Source organism: Schistocerca cancellata, chromosome 2 (genome assembly GCF_023864275.1).
Source record: "Schistocerca cancellata isolate TAMUIC-IGC-003103 chromosome 2, iqSchCanc2.1, whole genome shotgun sequence".
Taxonomy (NCBI): domain Eukaryota; kingdom Metazoa; phylum Arthropoda; class Insecta; order Orthoptera; family Acrididae; genus Schistocerca; species Schistocerca cancellata.
The window spans coordinates 899649267-899668699 of NC_064627.1; the positions used below are offsets into that span (position 1 = coordinate 899649267).

At 44.6% G+C, this 19433-nt stretch overlaps 1 protein-coding gene across 1 annotated transcript; it reads left to right on the forward strand.

Moving 5' to 3' along the window:
- The first annotated feature begins 257 nt into the window (after positions 1 to 257).
- Positions 258 to 18324, forward strand: LOC126159657 (acrosin-like). The gene is made up of 2 exons (XM_049916566.1): positions 258 to 393; positions 17861 to 18324. The coding sequence occupies exons 1-2, from the start codon at positions 258 to 260 to the stop codon at positions 18322 to 18324; spliced, it is 600 nt and encodes a 199-aa protein (XP_049772523.1).
- The last annotated feature ends 1109 nt before the right edge of the window (positions 18325 to 19433 follow it).

Sequence of the window (19433 nt, forward strand, 5' to 3'; positions counted from 1 at the left end):
TGGTCCTAAGGAACATGGTACGTGTAAAAAAAAAAAAATCAATTAGCTACATCGGCATCGGCACTCAGTCTGTCAATATGTCCTTTCCACTTTCTCATCTCCATAAATCCTCTCCAGCGTACCTCAGTATCATTGTAGGCTCATTTAAAGATGTACGGTAGTCATTGCTGATGGTGTTGGTTGCAGACACGACCAACACTGGGGGCGGCGTGGGCGGATCGTGCTCGGCAGCGGAGGCGGTGGGCGGCGGCGGGGCCATGGCGGCGCCGTGGGGCGGCTACGGCTGTTCCTCTACGTACGCCAGCTACTCGCCCCTGCAGCCCACCTTCTCCTACACTGGAGCCGACATCGCTTCAGCCTCCGACCCTTCTGGAATCAGCCACTTACCCACAGGTAAACGCCTGGCTTCTTCATTGTCAACGTCTTTCTTGGTAGCATATGCACAAAGAAATACCAACTAATACAAATCAAAAAATTTCTGCATCAGTCACATATTTATTTTGCCTCCACGCGTTTCGATGGTTCACACCAACATCTTCAGGTGAAGAGTTGTTTAATTACGTTGTTGTTGTTTTTTGTGATGTGCGCAGACGCTGGTGTTAGTGAAGAGCACAGGCGCCTTTCCACAGTAGAAGACCAAGTGCAAGGCAGACTAAGTTGCGTCTTTTGCTGGTGATAAAATTGTATTCATAGAAGAGGCACTGTTAAAAATAAAAAAAAATGTGAATCTGTGAGAGAGAAGTGTACTTACAATGGAAGTAGAGTCGAAAAAAGGCTGCACTTTCGAAAAAAGCCCTCATCTTTCATTTACAGGGTGGCGCGCGAAATGTGTTACCATTTTGTTTTTGACTATAAACTTTATTGTCAATACAATCTGAAAGGAACATATACTATAATGAAGAGCCGTCCATGGAGATTTGTTCTAACTCGGCACATGCTCAATATGTCCACCATTTCGTTTCCTAACTTCCTTCAAACGAACACTGAAGTTAGTGATTACCCTACGGCACATGTCTACCGTAATTTCACTGCAGGCTTGAAGAATAAATCTTCTGAGCTCCATTAAATCACGTGGACGTTTCGGGAAAATTTTTTCCTTTATGTACCCTCAAAGAAAGAAAGTCACGTGGACTGAGGTCTGGTCTATTGGGGGGCCAATTTTTTCCGTCATTGGAGCGACCTGGAAACCTGCGTGAAATGATCCGCATGTCGAAATGCTCGTGTAAAAACTCCAACACAGTGCTTGCAGTATTTGGCCTTGCTCCATATTGCATGAACCACTGCGTGTTGAAGGGAAAGGCAGTAGCAAGAAGCTGTGGAATTTAATGGAGCTCAGAGGACTTATTCTTCAAGCTTGCAGTGAAATTACGGAAGACATGTGCCGTAGGGTAATCACTAACTTGAGTGTTCGTTTGAAGGAAGTTAGGAAACGAAATTGTGGACATATTGAGCATGTGCTGAGTTAGAACGAAACTCCATGGACGGCTCTTCATTGTAGTATATGTTCCTTTCAGATTGTATTGACAATAAAGTCTATATTCAAAAACAAAATGGTAACACATTTCGTGCGCCACCCTGTATCTTCGTACTCAATGTAAGCAAGCATATCTATGCATAACATCTTTGAAGTAACGATGTAAACATAAACTGAGGTGACAGAAGTCATGGGATACCGATATCTACGTATGCGAATGGCGGTAGTATCGAGTGCGTACGGTATAAAAGGGCAGTGGCGGAGCAGTCATTTGTACTTAGATGATTCACATGAAAAGGTTTCCGACGTAATTAAGGCCGCACGACGGGGATTAAAAGACTTTGAACGCGGAATGCTAGTTCGAGCTAGGCGCATAGGACTTCCATTCTGAAAATCGTTAGTGAATTCATTATTGTGAGATCTACAGTGTCAAGAGTGTGCGAAGAAGACCAGATTTCAGGCATTACCTATCACAACGGACAACGCAGTGCCCTATGGCCTTCACTTGACAATCGAGAACAGCGGCGGTTGCGAAGAGTTTTCAATGCTAACAGACAAGCATCACTGCGTGGAATAACCCCGGAAATCTATGTGGGACGTACGAAGAATATATCCGTTAGGACAATACGGCGCAATCTGGTGTTAATCGGCTATGGCAGCAGACGACGGAAGAGTGTGCTTTTGCTAACAGCGCCATACCGCCTGCGGCGCGTCTCCTGCGCTCGTCACCATTTCGGTTGGACCCTAGACGACTGGAAAACCGTGGCCTCGTCAAATTAAGCCCGATTTCATTTGGTAAGAGATGATGGTAGGGTTCGAGTGTTGCGCAGACCTCGTCAAACCACAGACCCAATTTGTTAACAAGGCACCATGCAAGCTGATGAAGACTCCGTAGTGGTGTGGGCTGTGTTTGCATGGAATGGATTGGGTCTTCTGGTTCAACTGACTGGAAATGGTTATGTTGCACGATTTGGAAACCATCTGAATGCTCCCAAACAACGATTGAATTTTGTGAATGACACTGCGAAATATCACCTTTTAAAGATGAACCTGGGAAGTAAACTCATGACCACTCCCACCATGTGGTTGAACACCTCCTGGTGGTGTTGCGGGCACATTACACAGTAAGCAAAGAATGTAAGCGGAAGAGAGACGAATGGGCACTCATTATGGCGAAGATATGAGCCGCAAATGCGTAAATCCGCTGATACAAGCGGTTCTGACAAAGAGCACAGAATCTCAGAGACGGCGGAGCTGGGCGCTTGTTGGCGTACCACCGTCGTGAACACCTACGTAAAGTGGCCGAAGGATGGTGAAATAACGGGTAGGCCGTATGGTATTGGAAGACCACGCCTCATCACAAAATGTAGAGGTCGTAGGATTCCCCGCTGTGTAATCCAGGATACGCAGCCACCTGTGGCAGATCTGACGGCAGAGTACACTGCCGATGCAGGCAGAAGTGTTTCGGCGCATACCCTTTCATAGGCCACTGATGAACATGGAGCTGCACTTCACACGACTCCGATGTGTTCCTGCGTTGACCCAACGACATCGCCAGTTATGAGAGCAGTGGACACAACATCACTAAGTCTTCGCCAAGGATCGATAGAAACGTGTCGCCTGTCGAATGAATTGCATTTCTTGTTCCAACAGGTCTATAGTTGGGTCCTTACACGCCGTCATCTAGGCGAATGGCTGCACAAAACACACACGCGGTCACTAAACACACATTGATGTCTTGGCAGCAAATGTGACTGATATGTACCTACTGGAACACATATCGGGCCCCAGCTGCGTGCCCGTAAACCATCATCACGTAATTTGCGGTAATTGTTTGACATGTGCGTAGGTTCAAATGGTTCAAATGGCTCTGAGCACTATGGGACTCAACATCTTAGGTCATAAGTCCCCTAGAACTTAGAACTACTTAAACCTAACTAACCTAAGGACATCACACACACCCATGCCCGAGGCAGGATTCGAGCCTGCGACCGTAGCAGTCCCGCGGTTCCGGACTGCAGCGCCAGAACCGCACGGCCACCGCGGCCGGCCATGTGCGTAGGCATCTGGTGCCACATACTTCTAGAATCCTGTCAAGGACTTGTAGAATCCATGTCAAACAGGATCTGTGTTACACTGTGTTTTAAAAGTGAAACATCACGCCATTCATAATGTTTTGGCTCATCGGTGTATACTCTCTCGCCGATGTATTTTTAATCACTTAAACCATAATTTGAAACCAGTTTAAAATATGATCAAGAGAGATTCATTTATCAATGTTTGACAAAACAATGTGATGTATTTGTGCGCTAAAGCATAATCTTATTGTGAGGTGTGAAAAGCCGGTCACTCGTGAGCTGGTTTGACGTTTGCTGCTAGAGAGAAGGAAATCAGCTTGTAGTACATCAGAGTGTTATACAAGGTGGAACAATGAAAGAGGAATATCTAAAGTAACTCTCATAAGACTTAAGAAAATGAATTTGCACTTTTGATGGTCGAAAGCAACAGTCGCTGACATATAGTTTCACAACAAAAGATTATTACTGTTTGAAGTTTCTTTTCTTTTTTTATAGTCTTCTGGAAGGACTGAAGCGGCCCGTCACGAATTCTTCTCCTTTTCTGGAGAATGATGGCCATTGAAACGAAAACAATCCTGGAAGCGAATGCTGAGATATTTGCACTGTGCTCGGTAGCACCTTCACGGGAATTACAGCGCTTTTTTCGTGGACCCTTGTTTTCAGCTCAGCAACTGTCGTTGAGCGAATGGTGTGCACTTTTCAGGTGGTCCCACAAGAAAAAAAAAATCGCGCTCCGAAAAATCTGTTGTTCTTGAGGACCAGTGACTGTCGCAAAACCGTGAAATTACATGGTAACATCTGTCGAACTGCTGCCATTGACGCTATATGAGCATGGGCAGGAAATCAGGCTGTAGTACATCAGTATTGTTGTTATACTTTGCTTACCTCAACTAAATTGTATTCTCGTCAGTACCACTGTACCGGCTATCCCTCTAGGGTGAGAGTATTTTTGTCGCTGTATCATTTATGTACGGCTGGCTATAACTGCTTTTTCCCGTCCGCTCCCGGTAGCTGAGTGGTCAGCGCGACAGAATGTCCCTGCTGGGTCGGAGATTTTTCTCTGCTCAGGGATTGGGTGTTGTGTTGTCCTAATCATCATCATTTCATTGACGCGCAAGTCGCCGATGTGGCGTCAAATCGAAAAACTTGCACCCGGCAAACGGTCTACTCGACGGGAGACCCTAGTCACACGACATTTACATTCAGTACTTTTCCCAAAAATTCCGGGAAATCTTGCTGAAATCCAAGATTATGAAGATCGTGAAAGTTTTGAAGTTTTTCTGCTCCGAAAGTCTCGAGCAGATCCACATATCGTACAGACTTGCTGATGTCGCCTTCCTTTCCTCATCTTCAAAGATGTGAGGCCTCGTCACACCTGAGATTGAGACAGCACGCAAAACTATAAGCTCTGTGCTAACTGACCGTCGTTCGTGCAATTGTAAGTTTTCAGGTGCCCAGTAACTAAACTTCTGGTTGCTTACATACCTACTGATGTGTAAATGAGGGTCATCTGACATGAGAAGCTTGTCAGAAAAGCTGAAGTCTTCAGTAATATTTCCCAACATTCTTTCACAACAGAACCATAGTTGTGCCATGTGGTCTGATAGTTTTTCCCTGTATATCTTAAATTTAGTAAAGGTGAAACATCATATTCGAAACACTGTGGTGTAATCGACGGACAGCTGCTCTATTTAAGCTGGATTTTCCTAGAAGCAGGAATTCTGCGCTCACCAAACAAGACAGGTCGTTTCGCGTCGGTAGGAACGCAACACTCAAATACGTCACGCATTTGTGCTTTCCCAGAAAATGAAACCGCAAGCGCATTAATTATTCACTCCATACGTGTAGTCTGGGAAGAGTGTTCAAAGTGCTGTTACTTCAAAGAAAGTTCTAATATACTGTGCGGTATTAGGGGACTTGAGTAGCAGAACTTAGGTTTGCTGTCAGTAATCAAAAACTAATGAAACGTACTTTACATATCAGACTCCTACTATAGTTCGCCTTCTTGTGACACATATTTATTTTTCATGTGCTTGGCGTCGTAGTCATTACTGTTGACAGTTTATATCAACAGAAGACATAAAGTCTGTATATGAGTCCGCGATCATTTTATTTTTATCACTTTTATTTTCACAAGTCCGTCTTGATAACATAGATTTCTTTACACTTTATGACCGGTTTCGGCTTATCGCCATCTTCAGATCTGTTGTAAATATAAATATTGTGTAAGCGACTAGGTTCAATTAATTAAGATTAAAAGTAGAAAAGTCTTATTGATGCATGAAATATAAAATACAAAATATTTATAGCCATGTATGTCAGTCATGCATACCGTTAAAATATGCTGATGTAAATCATCGTTAAGTTAAACATGTGCGTGCTAATACTCAGATTGTTTCAGTAGTTATACAAAAACCTAATGCCCGCAGAGGGCACTTTAGCCACAGTACATAGTAAACCAGTATCGCCAATATAAAGGTTAAAATGCAGCATGCATTGTCCTTAGTTAAATTTTTGTGTAAATACTGACGTAATGTATTAGAACGCACATGTTTAACTTGACGATGATTTATATCGGAATATTTTAACGGTATGTATGACTGCCATACATGGCTATAAATATTTTATATTTTATATTTCATCCATCACTAAGACCTGTATACTTTTAAGTAATTGAACCTTGTCGCTTACACACTATTTACATTTATACCAGATCTGAAGATGGTGATAAGCCGGTCATAAAGTGTAAAGAAATCTATGTGATCAAAACGGACTTGTGAAAATAAAACTGTTGACAGTAATAATAATGTAATACCGTACTTGTGTTGTTGTTGTTATGGTCTTCAGTCCTGAGACTGGTTTGATGCAGCTCTCCATGATACTCTATCCTGTGCAAGCTTCTTCATCTCCCAGTACTTACTGCAACCTACATCCTATTGAATCTGCTTAGTGTATTCATCTCTTGGTCTCCCTCTACGATTTTTACCCTCCACGCTGCCCTCCAGTGCTAAATTTGTGATCTCTGAGTGCCTCAGAACATGCCCTACCAACCGGTCCCTTCTTCTTGTCAAGTTGTGCCACAAACTCCTCTTCTCCCCTATTCTATTCAATACCTCCTCATTAGTTACGTGATCTACCCATCTAATCTTCAGCATTCTTCTGTAGCACCACATTTCGAAAGCTTCTATTCTCTTCTTGTCTAAACTATTTATCGTCCATGTTTCACTTCCATACATGACTACACTCCATACAAATACTTTCAGAAACGACTTCCTGACACTTAAATCTATACTCGATGTTAACAAATTCCTCTTCTTCAGAAACGCTTTCCTTGCCATTGCCAGTCTACATTTGATATCCTCTCTACTTCGACCATCATCAGTTATTTTGCTCCCCAAATAGCAAAACTCCTTTACTACATTAAGCGTCTCATTTCCTAATCTAATTCCCTCAGCATCACCCGACTTAATTCGACTACATTCCATTATCCTCGTTTTGCTTTTGTTGATGTTCATCTTATATCCTCCTTTCAAGACTGTCCATTCCGTTCAACTGCTCTTCCAAGTCCTTTGCTGTCTCTGACAGAATTACAATGTCATCGGCGAACCTCAACATTTATATTTCTTCTCCGTGGATTTTAATACCTACTCCGAACTTTTCTTTTGTTTCCTTTACTGCTTCCTCAATACAGGGTGTTACAAAAAGGTACGGCCAAACTTTCAGGAAACATTCCTCACACACAAAGAAAGAAAATATGTTATGCGGACATGTGTCCGTAAACACTTACTTTCCATGTTAGAGTTCATTTTATTACTTCTCTTCACATCACATTAATCATGGAATGGAAACACATAGTAATAGAACGTACAAGCTTGACTTCAAACATTTTGTTACAGGAAATGTTCAAAATGTCCTCCGTTAGCGAGGATACATGATCCACCCTACGTCGCATGGAATCCCTGATGAGCTGATGCAGCCCTGGAGAATGGCGTATTGTATCACAGCCGTCCACAATACGAGCACGAAGAGTCTCTACATTTGGTACCGGGGTTGCGTAGACATGAGCTTTCAAATGCCCCCATAAATGAAAGTCAAGAGGGCTGAGGTCATGGAATTGGTCCGCCTCTATCAATCCATCGGTCACCGAGTCTGTTGTTGAGAAGCGTACGAACACTTCGACTGAAATGTGCAGGAGCTCCATCGTGCATGAACCACATGTTGTGTCGTACTTGTAAAGGAACATGTTCTAGCAGCACAGGTAGAGTATCCCGTATGAAATCATGATAACGTGCTCCATTGAGCGTAAGTGGAAGAACATGGGGCCCAATCAAGACATCACCAACAATGCCTGCCCAAACGTTCACAGAAAATCTGTGTTGATGACGTGATTGCACAATTGCGTGCGGATTCTCGTCAGTCCACACATGTTGATTGTGAAAATTTACAATTTGATCACGTTGTAATGAAGCCTCATCCGTAAAGAGAACATTTGCACTGAAATGATGATTGACACATTGTTGGATGAACCATTCGCAGAAGTGTATCCGGGGAGCCCAATCAGCTGCTGATAGTGCCTGCACACGCTGTAAATTGTACGGAAATGACTGGTTCTCCCGTAGCACTCTCCATACAGTGACGTGGTCAACGTTACCTTGTACAGCAGCAACTTCTCTGACGGTGACATTAGGGTTATCGTCAACTGCACGAAGAATTGCCTCGTCGATTGCAGGTGTCCTCGTCGTTCTAGGTCTTCCCCAGTCGCGAGTCATTGGCTGGAATGTTCCGTGCTCCCTAAGACGCCGATCAATTGCTTCGAACGTCTTCCTGTCGGGACATCTTCGTTCTGGAAATCTGTCTCGATACAAACGTACCGCGCCACGCCTATTGCCCCGTGCTAATCCATACATCAAATGGGCATCTGTCAACTCCGCATTTGTAAACATTGCACTGACTGCAAAACCACATTCGTGATTAACAAGCAATGAGTCGCATGTCAACACAAGCACCGAAGCCAACATTACCTTCCTTCAATTGGGCCAACTGGCGGTGAATCGAAGAAGTACAGTACATACTGACGAAACTAAAATGAGCTCTAACATGGAAATTAAGCGTTTCCGGACACATGTCCACATAACATCTTTTCTTTATTTGTGTGTGAGGAATGTTTCCTGAAAGTTTGGCCGTACCTTTTTGTAACACCCTGTATACAGATTGAATAACATCGGGGATAGGCTACAACCCTGTCTCACTCCCTTCCCCACCACTGCTTCCCTTTCATGCCCCTCGACTCTAATAACTGCCATCTGGTTTCTGTACAAATTGTAAATAGCCTTTCGCTCCCTGTATTTTACCCCTGCCACCTTTAGAATTTGAAAGAGAGTATTCCAGTCAAAATTGTCAAAAGCTTTCTCTAAGTCCACAAATGCTAGAAACGTAGGTTTGCCATACCGTACTTAGATATTGAAAATAATGCTACTTAGATATTGAAAATAATGCATTTTTTGAGTTTGATGACGACGCTGTATTATAATATAGTAGACTAATGCATTATTAATGTGTATTATTGAAAATATTGATAGCAGTCACGTTAAATAATGCTAATAAAAACTATTAATAATGAATGAAAAATTAATTAAGATCTAGCATGATTTATCCAAAAACATAATTTTTTTAAATTATGAAATAACTAAGATGTTTAATCAGAGTACCAAGATTCCCAAAGTAATCAGAAGGAGGGAAAGTTTGGGAGAGGCGTCAGGACGTTGTGGTGACGCCAATCGTCGTGTGCCCACAGTCTTGCCGGACCACGCGGCGGCGAGCGGCGGCGCCGGCAGCAGCAGCGGCGCCAGCGGCGAGTACGGCAGTATGTTCTCCAAGAGCCCGCCGGCGGGGGCGGGGCCGGGCGGGGGCGGCGGAGGCGGCGGGGGCGGCGAGCTGGAGCCGCTGTCGTGCGCGGGCGGCATCGTGCCCACCGCGGGCCTGCCGCCGCAGCCCGCCGCCTCGCACTCGCCCTACAGCACAACAGGTGAGGCGCCGCCGCCGCTGCTTCGTCGACAAAGAGACCTTACAGCCCGGTCATTATCGACTTTATCCGTTCTTGCAAGATTTGAAATTCAGTACGTGGATGTCTATTTCCCGAAGTAGTACGTCGTAATAATCCAAACAATCGCCTGCGAAGATAGGCTTCCGAACGCTTTTAAGTAATAACATTTCAAGCTCATCACTGGAATCGATGGTAGCAGACTGCGTAGAGTAAAATTTTACTCAAAAACAGCTTATAACAACTGCTTTTTTTCTTTGTTTTCTACTTTTATACAGGGTGTCCATAATTAAAGTTACCGTTTCAAGACGCAGTAGAAATAGAACCACTGCTCAGAATGACGTTAAAATTTGAACAGTATATTATTGACGCAGGGGGAAACGTCACGGAACAAAAAGAAAACAAAAACAAGAAAAACGGAAATTTAATGTCTTAACGTACACTACTGGCCACTAAAATTGATACACCACGAAGATGGCGTGCTACAGACGCGAAATTTAACCGACAGAACGAAGATGCTGTGATATGCAAATGATTAGCTTTTCAGAGCATTAACACAAGGTTGGCGCCGTTGGCGACACCTACAACGTGCTGACATTAGGAAAGTTTCCAACCTGTTTCTCATACACAAACAGCAGTTGATCGCCGTTGCCTGGTGAAACGTTGTTGTGATTCCTCGTGTAAGGAGGAGAAATGCGTAATAACACGTTTCCGACTTTGATAAAGGTCGGATTGTAGCCTATCGCGATTTCGGTTTATCGTAGCGCGACATTACTGCTCGCGTTGGTCGAGATCCAATGACTGTTAGCAGAATATGGAATCGGTGGTTTCGGGAGGGTAATACGGAACGCCGTGCTGGATCCCAACGGCCTCGTATCACTAGCAGTCCAAGTGACAGGTATCTTATCCGCACGACTGTAACGGATCGTGCAGCCACGTCTCGATCCCTGAGTCAACAGATGGGGACGTTTGCAAGACAACAATCTGCACGAACAGTTCGACGACGTTTGCAGCAGCATGAACTATCCGCTCGGAGACCATGGCTGCGGTTACCCTTGACGCTGCATCACAGACATGAGCGCCTGCGATGGTGTACTTAACGACGAACCTGGGTGCACGAATGGCAAAACGTCATTTTTTTCGGATGAATCCAGGTTCTGTTTACAGCACCATGATGGGCGTATCCGTGTTTGGCGACATCGCGGTGAACGCACATTGGAAGCGTGTATTCGTCATCGCCATACTAGCGCATCACCCGGCTGTAGTGGTCAATAAAAAAGAAAAAGAGAAGAAAAGAAAGGTTGAAAATGTGGGAAGAAATGGTGCATAAAAAGGGGTTTTTAAAATCTTTAATGACCGTGAGAAAGGGAAAGAATGAAATGCAAATCGGATTTCGAATTACAGAAAAGTTACCGGACTTCGTAATTCGGAAAAGCAGTTGTTGGGGTGGTCCTTGTGGCGTTTCTGAGCAAAAGTCAAACCAATTTCCACTACAAAAATTATTTGAAAGAGAACAGAGAATAACAAAATGTGATTAACAGGGGGAAATGGCGTAGATAAGAGTTCATCCTTTACCATGTTAACATGTCTTCTCTCGTGCGGCGTCCAGGTCTTCTTCTCCAAAAATCTCCTGCTTCATTTCTGCGTGAAAAGTCGTAGCTGCTCCGAAATCTTGCAATCGTCCAGGAATCACTAATTTATACAAATCAAAACCATCTTGGTGCTGAATGCAATTTATTTTACGTTGCTACTTCCATCCTCCGAATTTCATACCAACTTCCACAATAAGTCTGCACATTAATAAGTTTTTTCGTCTTAATCCGACCAAGACTAGCTAATAAGTAAGTTATGCTTCCGCTCTCATGAGACAAAAGTCGGATAGAAAAACAAATTGAGTAACAATTTTACTACCTTCATTTTCTTATATATTTTCTCTGCCGTCGAGCGCTCTTACAGCTGCGACGGTATAATTTATATCTGAGGGAACGAGTGTAGCTCGGCCTGCTACAAGGCGTAATGGTATGGGGTGCCATTGGTTACACGTCTCGGTCACCTCTTGTTCGCATTGACGGCACTTTGAACAGTGGACGTTACATTTCAGATGTGTTACGACCCGTGGCTCTCCCCTTCATTCGATCCCTGCGAAACCCTGCATTTCAGCAGGATAATGAACGACCGCATGTTGCAGGTCCTGTATGGGCCTTTCTGGATACAGAAAATGTTCGACTGCTGGTCTGACCAGCGCATTCTCCAGATCTCTCACCAATTGAAAACATCTGGTCAATGGTGGCCGAGGAACTGGCTCGTCACAATAGGCCAGTCACTACTCTTGATGAACAGTGGTATCTTGTTGAAGCTGCATGGGCAGCTGTACCTGTACACGCCATCCCAGCTCTTTTGACTCAATGCCCAGGCGTATCAAGGCCGTTATTACGGCCAGAGGTGGTTGTTCTGGGTACTGATTTCTCAGGATCTATGCACCCAAATTGCGTGAAAATGTAATCACATGTCAGTTCTAGTATAATATATCTCTCCAATTAATACCCGTTTATCATCTGTATTTCTTCTTGGTGTAGCAATTTTAATGGGCAGTAGTGTAAATGGGAGGGCTAAAAATGACAGATGAATCGCAATACGACGGCTATGGTTTGAGCTGCACACTACACCATCCGCACTGCTTAATGTGCGTGACTTCATAAGTTCAGGAGTCGAACAGCTGTGGCACAATTAGTTAGGTACGTCCATACACTACGGCAAGGTCGTAACACATCAGATGGCATAAACCGGTTTTTAATTGTCATGGTGCCGTAACTGCCTTTATGCAGTCGTGAGACTGTTACTAGACGTGTTCAATTAACTGTCCACTGCTTTCTGCCTTAAGTTGAAATCCACGACAGACCGAGGAGTCTCGCAGGCACGTTCAGAATGCGTTGAGCTTTGCATGTCTTCAGTTCAGCTACATTCGTAATTGGAGCAATGAACACCTTTCAGATAACCTCACTGCCAGAAGTCACTCGGATTAATATCAGGTGATATGGACGGCCAGGCTGTAGGGTTCAAATGGTTCAAATGGCTATGAGCACTATGGGGCTTAACATCTGAGGTCATCAGTCCATTAGAACTTAGAACTACTTAAACCTAACTAACCTAACGACATCACACACATCCATGCCCGAGGAAGGATTCGAATCTGCTCCAACCGTAGCAGTCGCGCGGTTCCAGACTGAAGCGCCTAGAACCGCTCGGCCACCGCGGCCGGCAGGCTGTAGGGAAATGACGGCTGATAATTCTAGCATTTCCGAAATTCCTCTGCAGCAGCCGCTTCACGGGCTGTGCTAATGTGCGGAGAAGGGCCAACGTGCATAAAATCCAAGCTGTTGAAGGTTTGGAATGACGTTGGTGCGCGAAAAGACTGTTACAGCGTTTAGCAGCGACTGTTCAGGCAACAGGACCCGCAGGACTCATCTCTTCGACAAAACACGGCCCTACGAGAAACGATGCCGTCAACCTGCATGACACAGCCATCTTTGCAAAATGAAGTGATACCGGTTGATGACGTGCGGATTTTCCATTGAACATATTCTGAAGTTCTGCGTCTTGAGTTGTCCTTGGAGATACAAATGGGCTTCGTCTGTCCACAGAATGTTCCATGGCCATTCATTGTTCACTTTCATATAAGCAAGAAATTCCAGAGCAAAAGTTTGTTTTGCTGGCAGGTCAGCCGAAAGCAACTCCTGAACACGGATGATTTTGTATGGATAGCAAAGCAATATGTTTCGTAGGCTTTTATGCACCATTCTCGTAGACATGTTCAACATTTGGGCAATTGTCTGTGCACTGCGTGTCTGCACATGACACTTGACTCTTCTGCAATGCTGTGGCCACATCTTCGACAGACGTTGGATCAACTGCTTTCCTCCCTTTTCCACACTGCATTTCAAAAGAACCTTTCATTTCAAATTTTGCAATCATTTTCTCCAGATCCTTGGTAGATAGCGGACCAGTGCCTTTTTCCATACCCTTGAGCGTCCGGAACTTCTGCTGGGATACTGGCGCGCAGTCACCGTTCTTGTAAAAGAGCTTTATCAGCAGCGCGCGATCCTTCATGGAGGCTCATTTTGGGCGTCTCAGACGCAAACTCAGGAGCAGTAGTGTGCCGCGAATCCTTTGGTGTGCGTATTCTGACGTTACAGCATCTGTTGGCCAAATTTTCGTTACTTTTTTCTTTGTTCCATGTCGTTTCCCCCTGCGTCAGTAATATACTGTTCAAAATTTAGCGTCATTCTGAGGAGTGGTTCTCTTTCTACATTGTTTTTAAACTGCAACTTTAATTATGGATATCCATTATATTAAATTCTATATTATTACCAACTGCTGTGATAATTGACAACCACTGAATCATAACTTTTAATGAAAACAGCATCGTTTTAATTTTAATTATTAATCGTATGAGAATGAAAATTGGTACCAAAACGAAAAACATTAAATAGAAAATAAAATGCTTTTTATCTCTAGCCACTGAACAATATTGTTGGCGTATTTAAGTTTTAAAAGACATTTCGAATTTTTGTACCAAATTTTAATTTATTTTCGTGTAATCAGCAATCACAAATAGACTCGAACCAGTAACTTCACTGTTACAAGACTTTTACGCTATACACGCAGCTACCACAGATTCTGTTAATATGCTTGAAATGTTTTTACTTAACATCGGTCGGAAGTCTTCTAATCTTCGAAGCTGATTTTTTTCAGGTTTTCTTTTTTTAAAAAAGAATTCCGTTAAACTGGTTTATGAAACTGATTTCGAGGGTTGACCTCTACACCCTAACAGTATGAAGAAAATGTGCAGTTGTGAGATCCAACTATTCCACTTTTAACGAGGCAATTACTGAGGAGCGCTAGTTCAATTTAGTAAGAATAAGTTAACGGCAGTAAAAAGTGATTTTCTATGAATGCCACGCCAAACAAAAAATTAGTTACGTACATTTTTAGATGATAATTAAAACTCTCTAATTAGCGAAGACTACGGTCTTGGATCGTAAAAACACGTTAAAAAATCGAAATAACAAATACGTGCTATAATACAAAAAATTTTGTGGCCACATAAGAAGACTGAAAGACTCCAAATGCGCGGTATGCACCTTCAACACTTTTCACTTGCACCGGTGAACAGTTAGAGAAAATGAGCATACAAACAGAAGGCACACAAAACCTAACCAACTCCAGAACAGTTGTAGTGATCCTTTAGGCTTTCTCCAAGAAAGCGATGATTTACATGTTTCTCAACTTTCTGCCGAGTTGTCACGTTATCTTCGCACAATGTTTCGAGAACTTCCTTGTGACTACATTACTGCTCAGAGTCCGAGCCGTTCAACTGTAACTAAAGCATACCGTCAGAGGTCACTGAGATACAACGCGCTCCATTCCGCCCGTGAGTCTTTTCTGCATGAAATTGCCCAGAAGGCTCCATCGGGTGCCTGTCTCGCTCGTCATACCGCCGGACAAGCTGCAGTAGGTCGAATCAAAACCATACAATATGATAGGATGGAGTGTGGTGAGGAGGGAGTACGGTCAGCGATGAATATGTACCAACATTTCTGTCAGAAACAGGCTGATACGTGTAGAAACAGTGCGTTGCACGACTAGCACATTGCAGGATGGATAGTATGAATTGTTGATGCAACGTCCATTCGTGTGTTAGGTAAGGCTCAAATCAATATCAGTGCTATTTGTTACGTCTCTTGTTCGTGTTGGTCAAGTTTTTACTCTAAAAAATAAAAAAAACCATATCTCATTTACAGTGATGCCTTGTCTGCATTCAGCAAGTACCCTAGTCTCTAATCTGCAAAGCGAACTGAGGACCTCACCAGGATGGCAGCACCAACCTGTTTACACCCGAGAAAAGGGGAGAGGCGGTAGTAACAGCGTAACTGCAGTTTTTTTACGTATTCAAATGGTTCAAATGGCTCTAAGCACTATGGGACTTAACATCTGAGGCCATCAGTCCCCTAGCCTTAGAACTACTGAAACCTAACAAACCTAAGAACATCACACACATCCATGCCCGAGGCAGGATTCGAACCTGCAGCAGCGCGGTTCCGGACTGAAGCGCCTAGAGTCGCTCGGCCACAGCGGCTGGTTTTTACGTATTGATATTTAGTTTGCTAAACACTAGAACCATAAAACGGCATTTGCTTTTATTCAGTTGTCATCAAAATAAGAAATTTCATGTACCACTGCAAATCTGAGCCGCACTTTCCTTACTATGTGTATCATACACTGAGATAAAAAAAAGTCATAGGATAGCTCCTAGTATCGTGTTGGACCTCCTTTTAGCATGATCTCAACAAGTCGTTGGAATTCCCCTGCAGAAATATTGAGCCACGCTGCCTCTATAGCCGTCCACAATTGCGAAACTATAGCTGGTGCAGGATTTTGAGCACGAATTGACATCTGTATTAGGTCCCATAAATGTTCGTTGGAATCCATGTCGGGCGATCTGAGTGGCCATACATTCACTAGAACTGCCCAGAATGTCTTTTATGCAAATCGCGAACAACTGTGACCTGGTGACGTGACACATTGTCATCCATGAAAATTCCATCGCTGGTTGGGAAGATGAAGTCCTTGAATGGCTGCAAATCGTCTCCAAGTAGCCGAACATAACCATTTCCACTCAATGATCGGTTCAGTTAGACCATAGGACCCAGTCCATACCACTGTAAACACAGCCCACACCATTATGAAGCCACTACTAACTTGCACAATGCCTTGCTGACAACTTGGGTCCATGGTTTCGTGGAGTCTGCGCCGCTCTCGAAGCCTACCATCAGCTCTTACCAACTGAAATCGGGAGTCATCTGACCAGGACACGGTTTTTTCGCCGTCTATGGTCCAACTGGTCACGATTGCAGGAGAGGCGTGCAGGTGATCTCGCGCTGTTAGCAAAGGCACAGACGTTGAGCGTCTACTGTCATAGCCCATTAACATCAAATTCCGGTGCACTGTCCTAATGGAAACATTCGTCGTACGTTCCTCATAGATTTCTGCGGTTATTTCACGCAGTGTTGATTGTCTGTTAGCACTGACAACTTTACCCAAACGCCGCTGCTCTCGGTCCTTAAATGAGGGCCATCGGCCACTGCGTTGTCCTTGGTGATAGGTAATGCCTGAAATTTGGTATACTCGGCACACTCTTGAGACTGTGGATCTAGGAATATTGAATTCCCTAACGAATTCCGAAATGGAATATCCCATGCGTCTAGCTCTAACTACCATTCCGCGTTCAAAATCTGTTAAATCCCATTGAATGGCCATAATTACGTCGGAAGTATTTTCACTTGAATCATCTCAGTACAAATAGCCCGGCCAACGCACTGCCGCTATACACCTCTTGTGCGCGATCTCTGTATTTGCCGTCCGCAGCTCGTAGTCTTGCGGTAGCGTTCTCGCTTCCCGCGCACGGGGTCCCGGGTTCGATTCCCGGCGGGGTTAGGGATTTTCTCTGCTCGAGATGACTGGGTGTTGTGTGTCTTTCATCATCGTTTCATCATCATTGACTCGCAAGTCGCCGACGCCTGGATGTGGTTTTTAGGCGGTTTTCCACATCCCACTAGGTGAATATCGGGCTGGTCCCCACATCACATCCCGCCTCAGTTACACGCCTCGCAGACATCTGAAACACGTTCGCACTATTTCATGGTTTACACTAGACGCAGACAGTTGGAGGTACACTAATTCCATTCCAGGGGAGGGGAGTATGGGGTGGCGGCAGGAAGGGCATCCGGCCACCCCTCAAAATTAACCATGCCACATCCGATTTAACTGTGCCGACCCTGCACAAATATGTGGGACAAGGCGCTAGCAAAAGAATGAAAGAAAGAATCCATTTACTTCTGTCTCGCTGGCCAGTGTGGCCGAGCGGTTCTAGGCGCTTCAGTCTGAAACTGCGCGATCGCTACGGTCGCAGGTTCGAATCCTGCCTCGGGCATGGATGTGTATGATGTCCATAGGTTAGTTAAGTTTAAGTAGTTCTAAGTTCTAGGGGACTGATGACCTCAGATGTTAAGTCCCATAGTGCTCAGAGCCATTTGAACCATTTGAACTTCTGTCACCTCAGTGAAAAGTGGCATTTACCGTTATTCATTTGTAAATGATAGGCCTACATTTTGTATGTCAATGCAATTATGAGCTGCATTTCCCTTAGGTACTCAGAAACCAATACCGGGAGCAGGTGTCGTACTACGGTGCGTTCTCCATTTGTTGCAGCGCCTGGACTCAGCTGTGGCGGCACGACGTACCACCACCCGGCGGCGGCGGCCGGCTGGCCGGGCCACCAGACCGGCTCGTTCATGCCCCACCACCACCACCACCCCCACCACCACCCCAACAACTACAACTACTACGGCGCGGCCCAGCCGGCGCCCGGCCCGTACCTCAACCCGCCGCCGCCCACCGCCGTGGCAGCCGCCGCGCCGCCGCCCCCGCCTCCGCCGCCGCCCCCGCCCACCATGCTGGTGTACCCGCACCTGTACTCGACGGTCAACCAGAACCAGATCCACGTGCACCTGCACGCCGACCGGGACTACGCGCACGACCCGGAGGCGGCGGCGGCCGCCGCTCGCGCGCTCGACGGCCTCGTCGTCTCGTCGCACGACGCCTCGCCGCCCGGCGACGTCATCAACAGGTATCCGGACCGGCACGCCGACCAGTCCGTCTGGAGGCCCTACTGAGGGGCGCACGCGGCGCTCCACTGGCTGACCCCACTGGCTGATCTCAAAGAGTCCGGCGACGGAACGCAGCCGGGCGTTCCACTCGCGGACACTACAGACATTCCAGAGCCTGCAGACAGACTCCTCAGTCGGGACATACCTCTGCCAAGACTTTCATTACACTGCAGTGCTTCTCAATCCACCGGAACAAACAACATCTGGAAATTCAGTTAACTTTTTTCAGCATTTTGGACACACCTACATTTCGGTGGCCTTACCATAATGGTCTGGAGACTGTATATTGGCCGAAATGGTCAATTGTTGAATTGTACCAATTTACTGGAATATTCAGTAACACATGAAAATTCGATGCGTTATTTACTACGGTGTCCCAAAATGTACGCTTACAGTTTAGATTTACTCTTCTAAAAATGCTTCCTTGTTATTCATATCAGGTTGTGTATTTTACCTAATTTCTAGTGTCCACTCCTGTTGTTGTCACAAATGTATTGTACCGATCAAAATCAACAGAAGGAGCTCCATTTCAAGTAGGTGTAAGGAGCGCTAAATATTAAAAAGAAGTGCCCTATTCTTCATTCCTGTCGTAATTTTACTGACTGACTGTTAGATCGCTCTGATTTCGTTGTGATGAATACCGTGTTGTTCAGTCAGTAAGTGTACTATACAGTCTATGGAGAGATGCAGCAACTGTTAGAAAGCTGTAACTATTTATTTATTTCAGTCGCAGTTAAGATGTACAATAGACGATTACGTGTTTCGGCCGTTATCGGATTTTTTTATTTTTTACTATTTTTTTTTTTTTAAGAAAGCGTTGTTACAGTGTATCGTGTGAACTTTGTCGCTGTACGACTTCCTCCACATTAAAATATTATTTCTTATCTATCAACGTAGCGCTTGGAAGTTATTTTAATAAATAAAAATAGATGAAGATTATCTGAAGATGCACCTGTTGTGTGAGCCGTTGCATAGCAAAAAATTCCATTCATGGAAAAGAAGTATGTGCATAATCTAACTTCACGTTTACAGTTGAAAACTAAATCTACCTGTGAGAATAAGAAGCAAATCTGACTGCGAGAATGTAAATGAAATATGCCTTGTCTGAACCAAAA

Excerpts from the sequence above, each read along its gene's own strand:
- LOC126159657 (XM_049916566.1), top strand. The coding sequence starts at position 258 with ATGGCGGCGCCGTGGGGCGGCTACGGCTGTTCCTCTACGTACGCCAGC. Across the intron at positions 394-17,860 it reads AATCAGCCACTTACCCACAG|CGCCTGGACTCAGCTGTGGC; the intron begins GTAAACGCCTGG and ends CATTTGTTGCAG.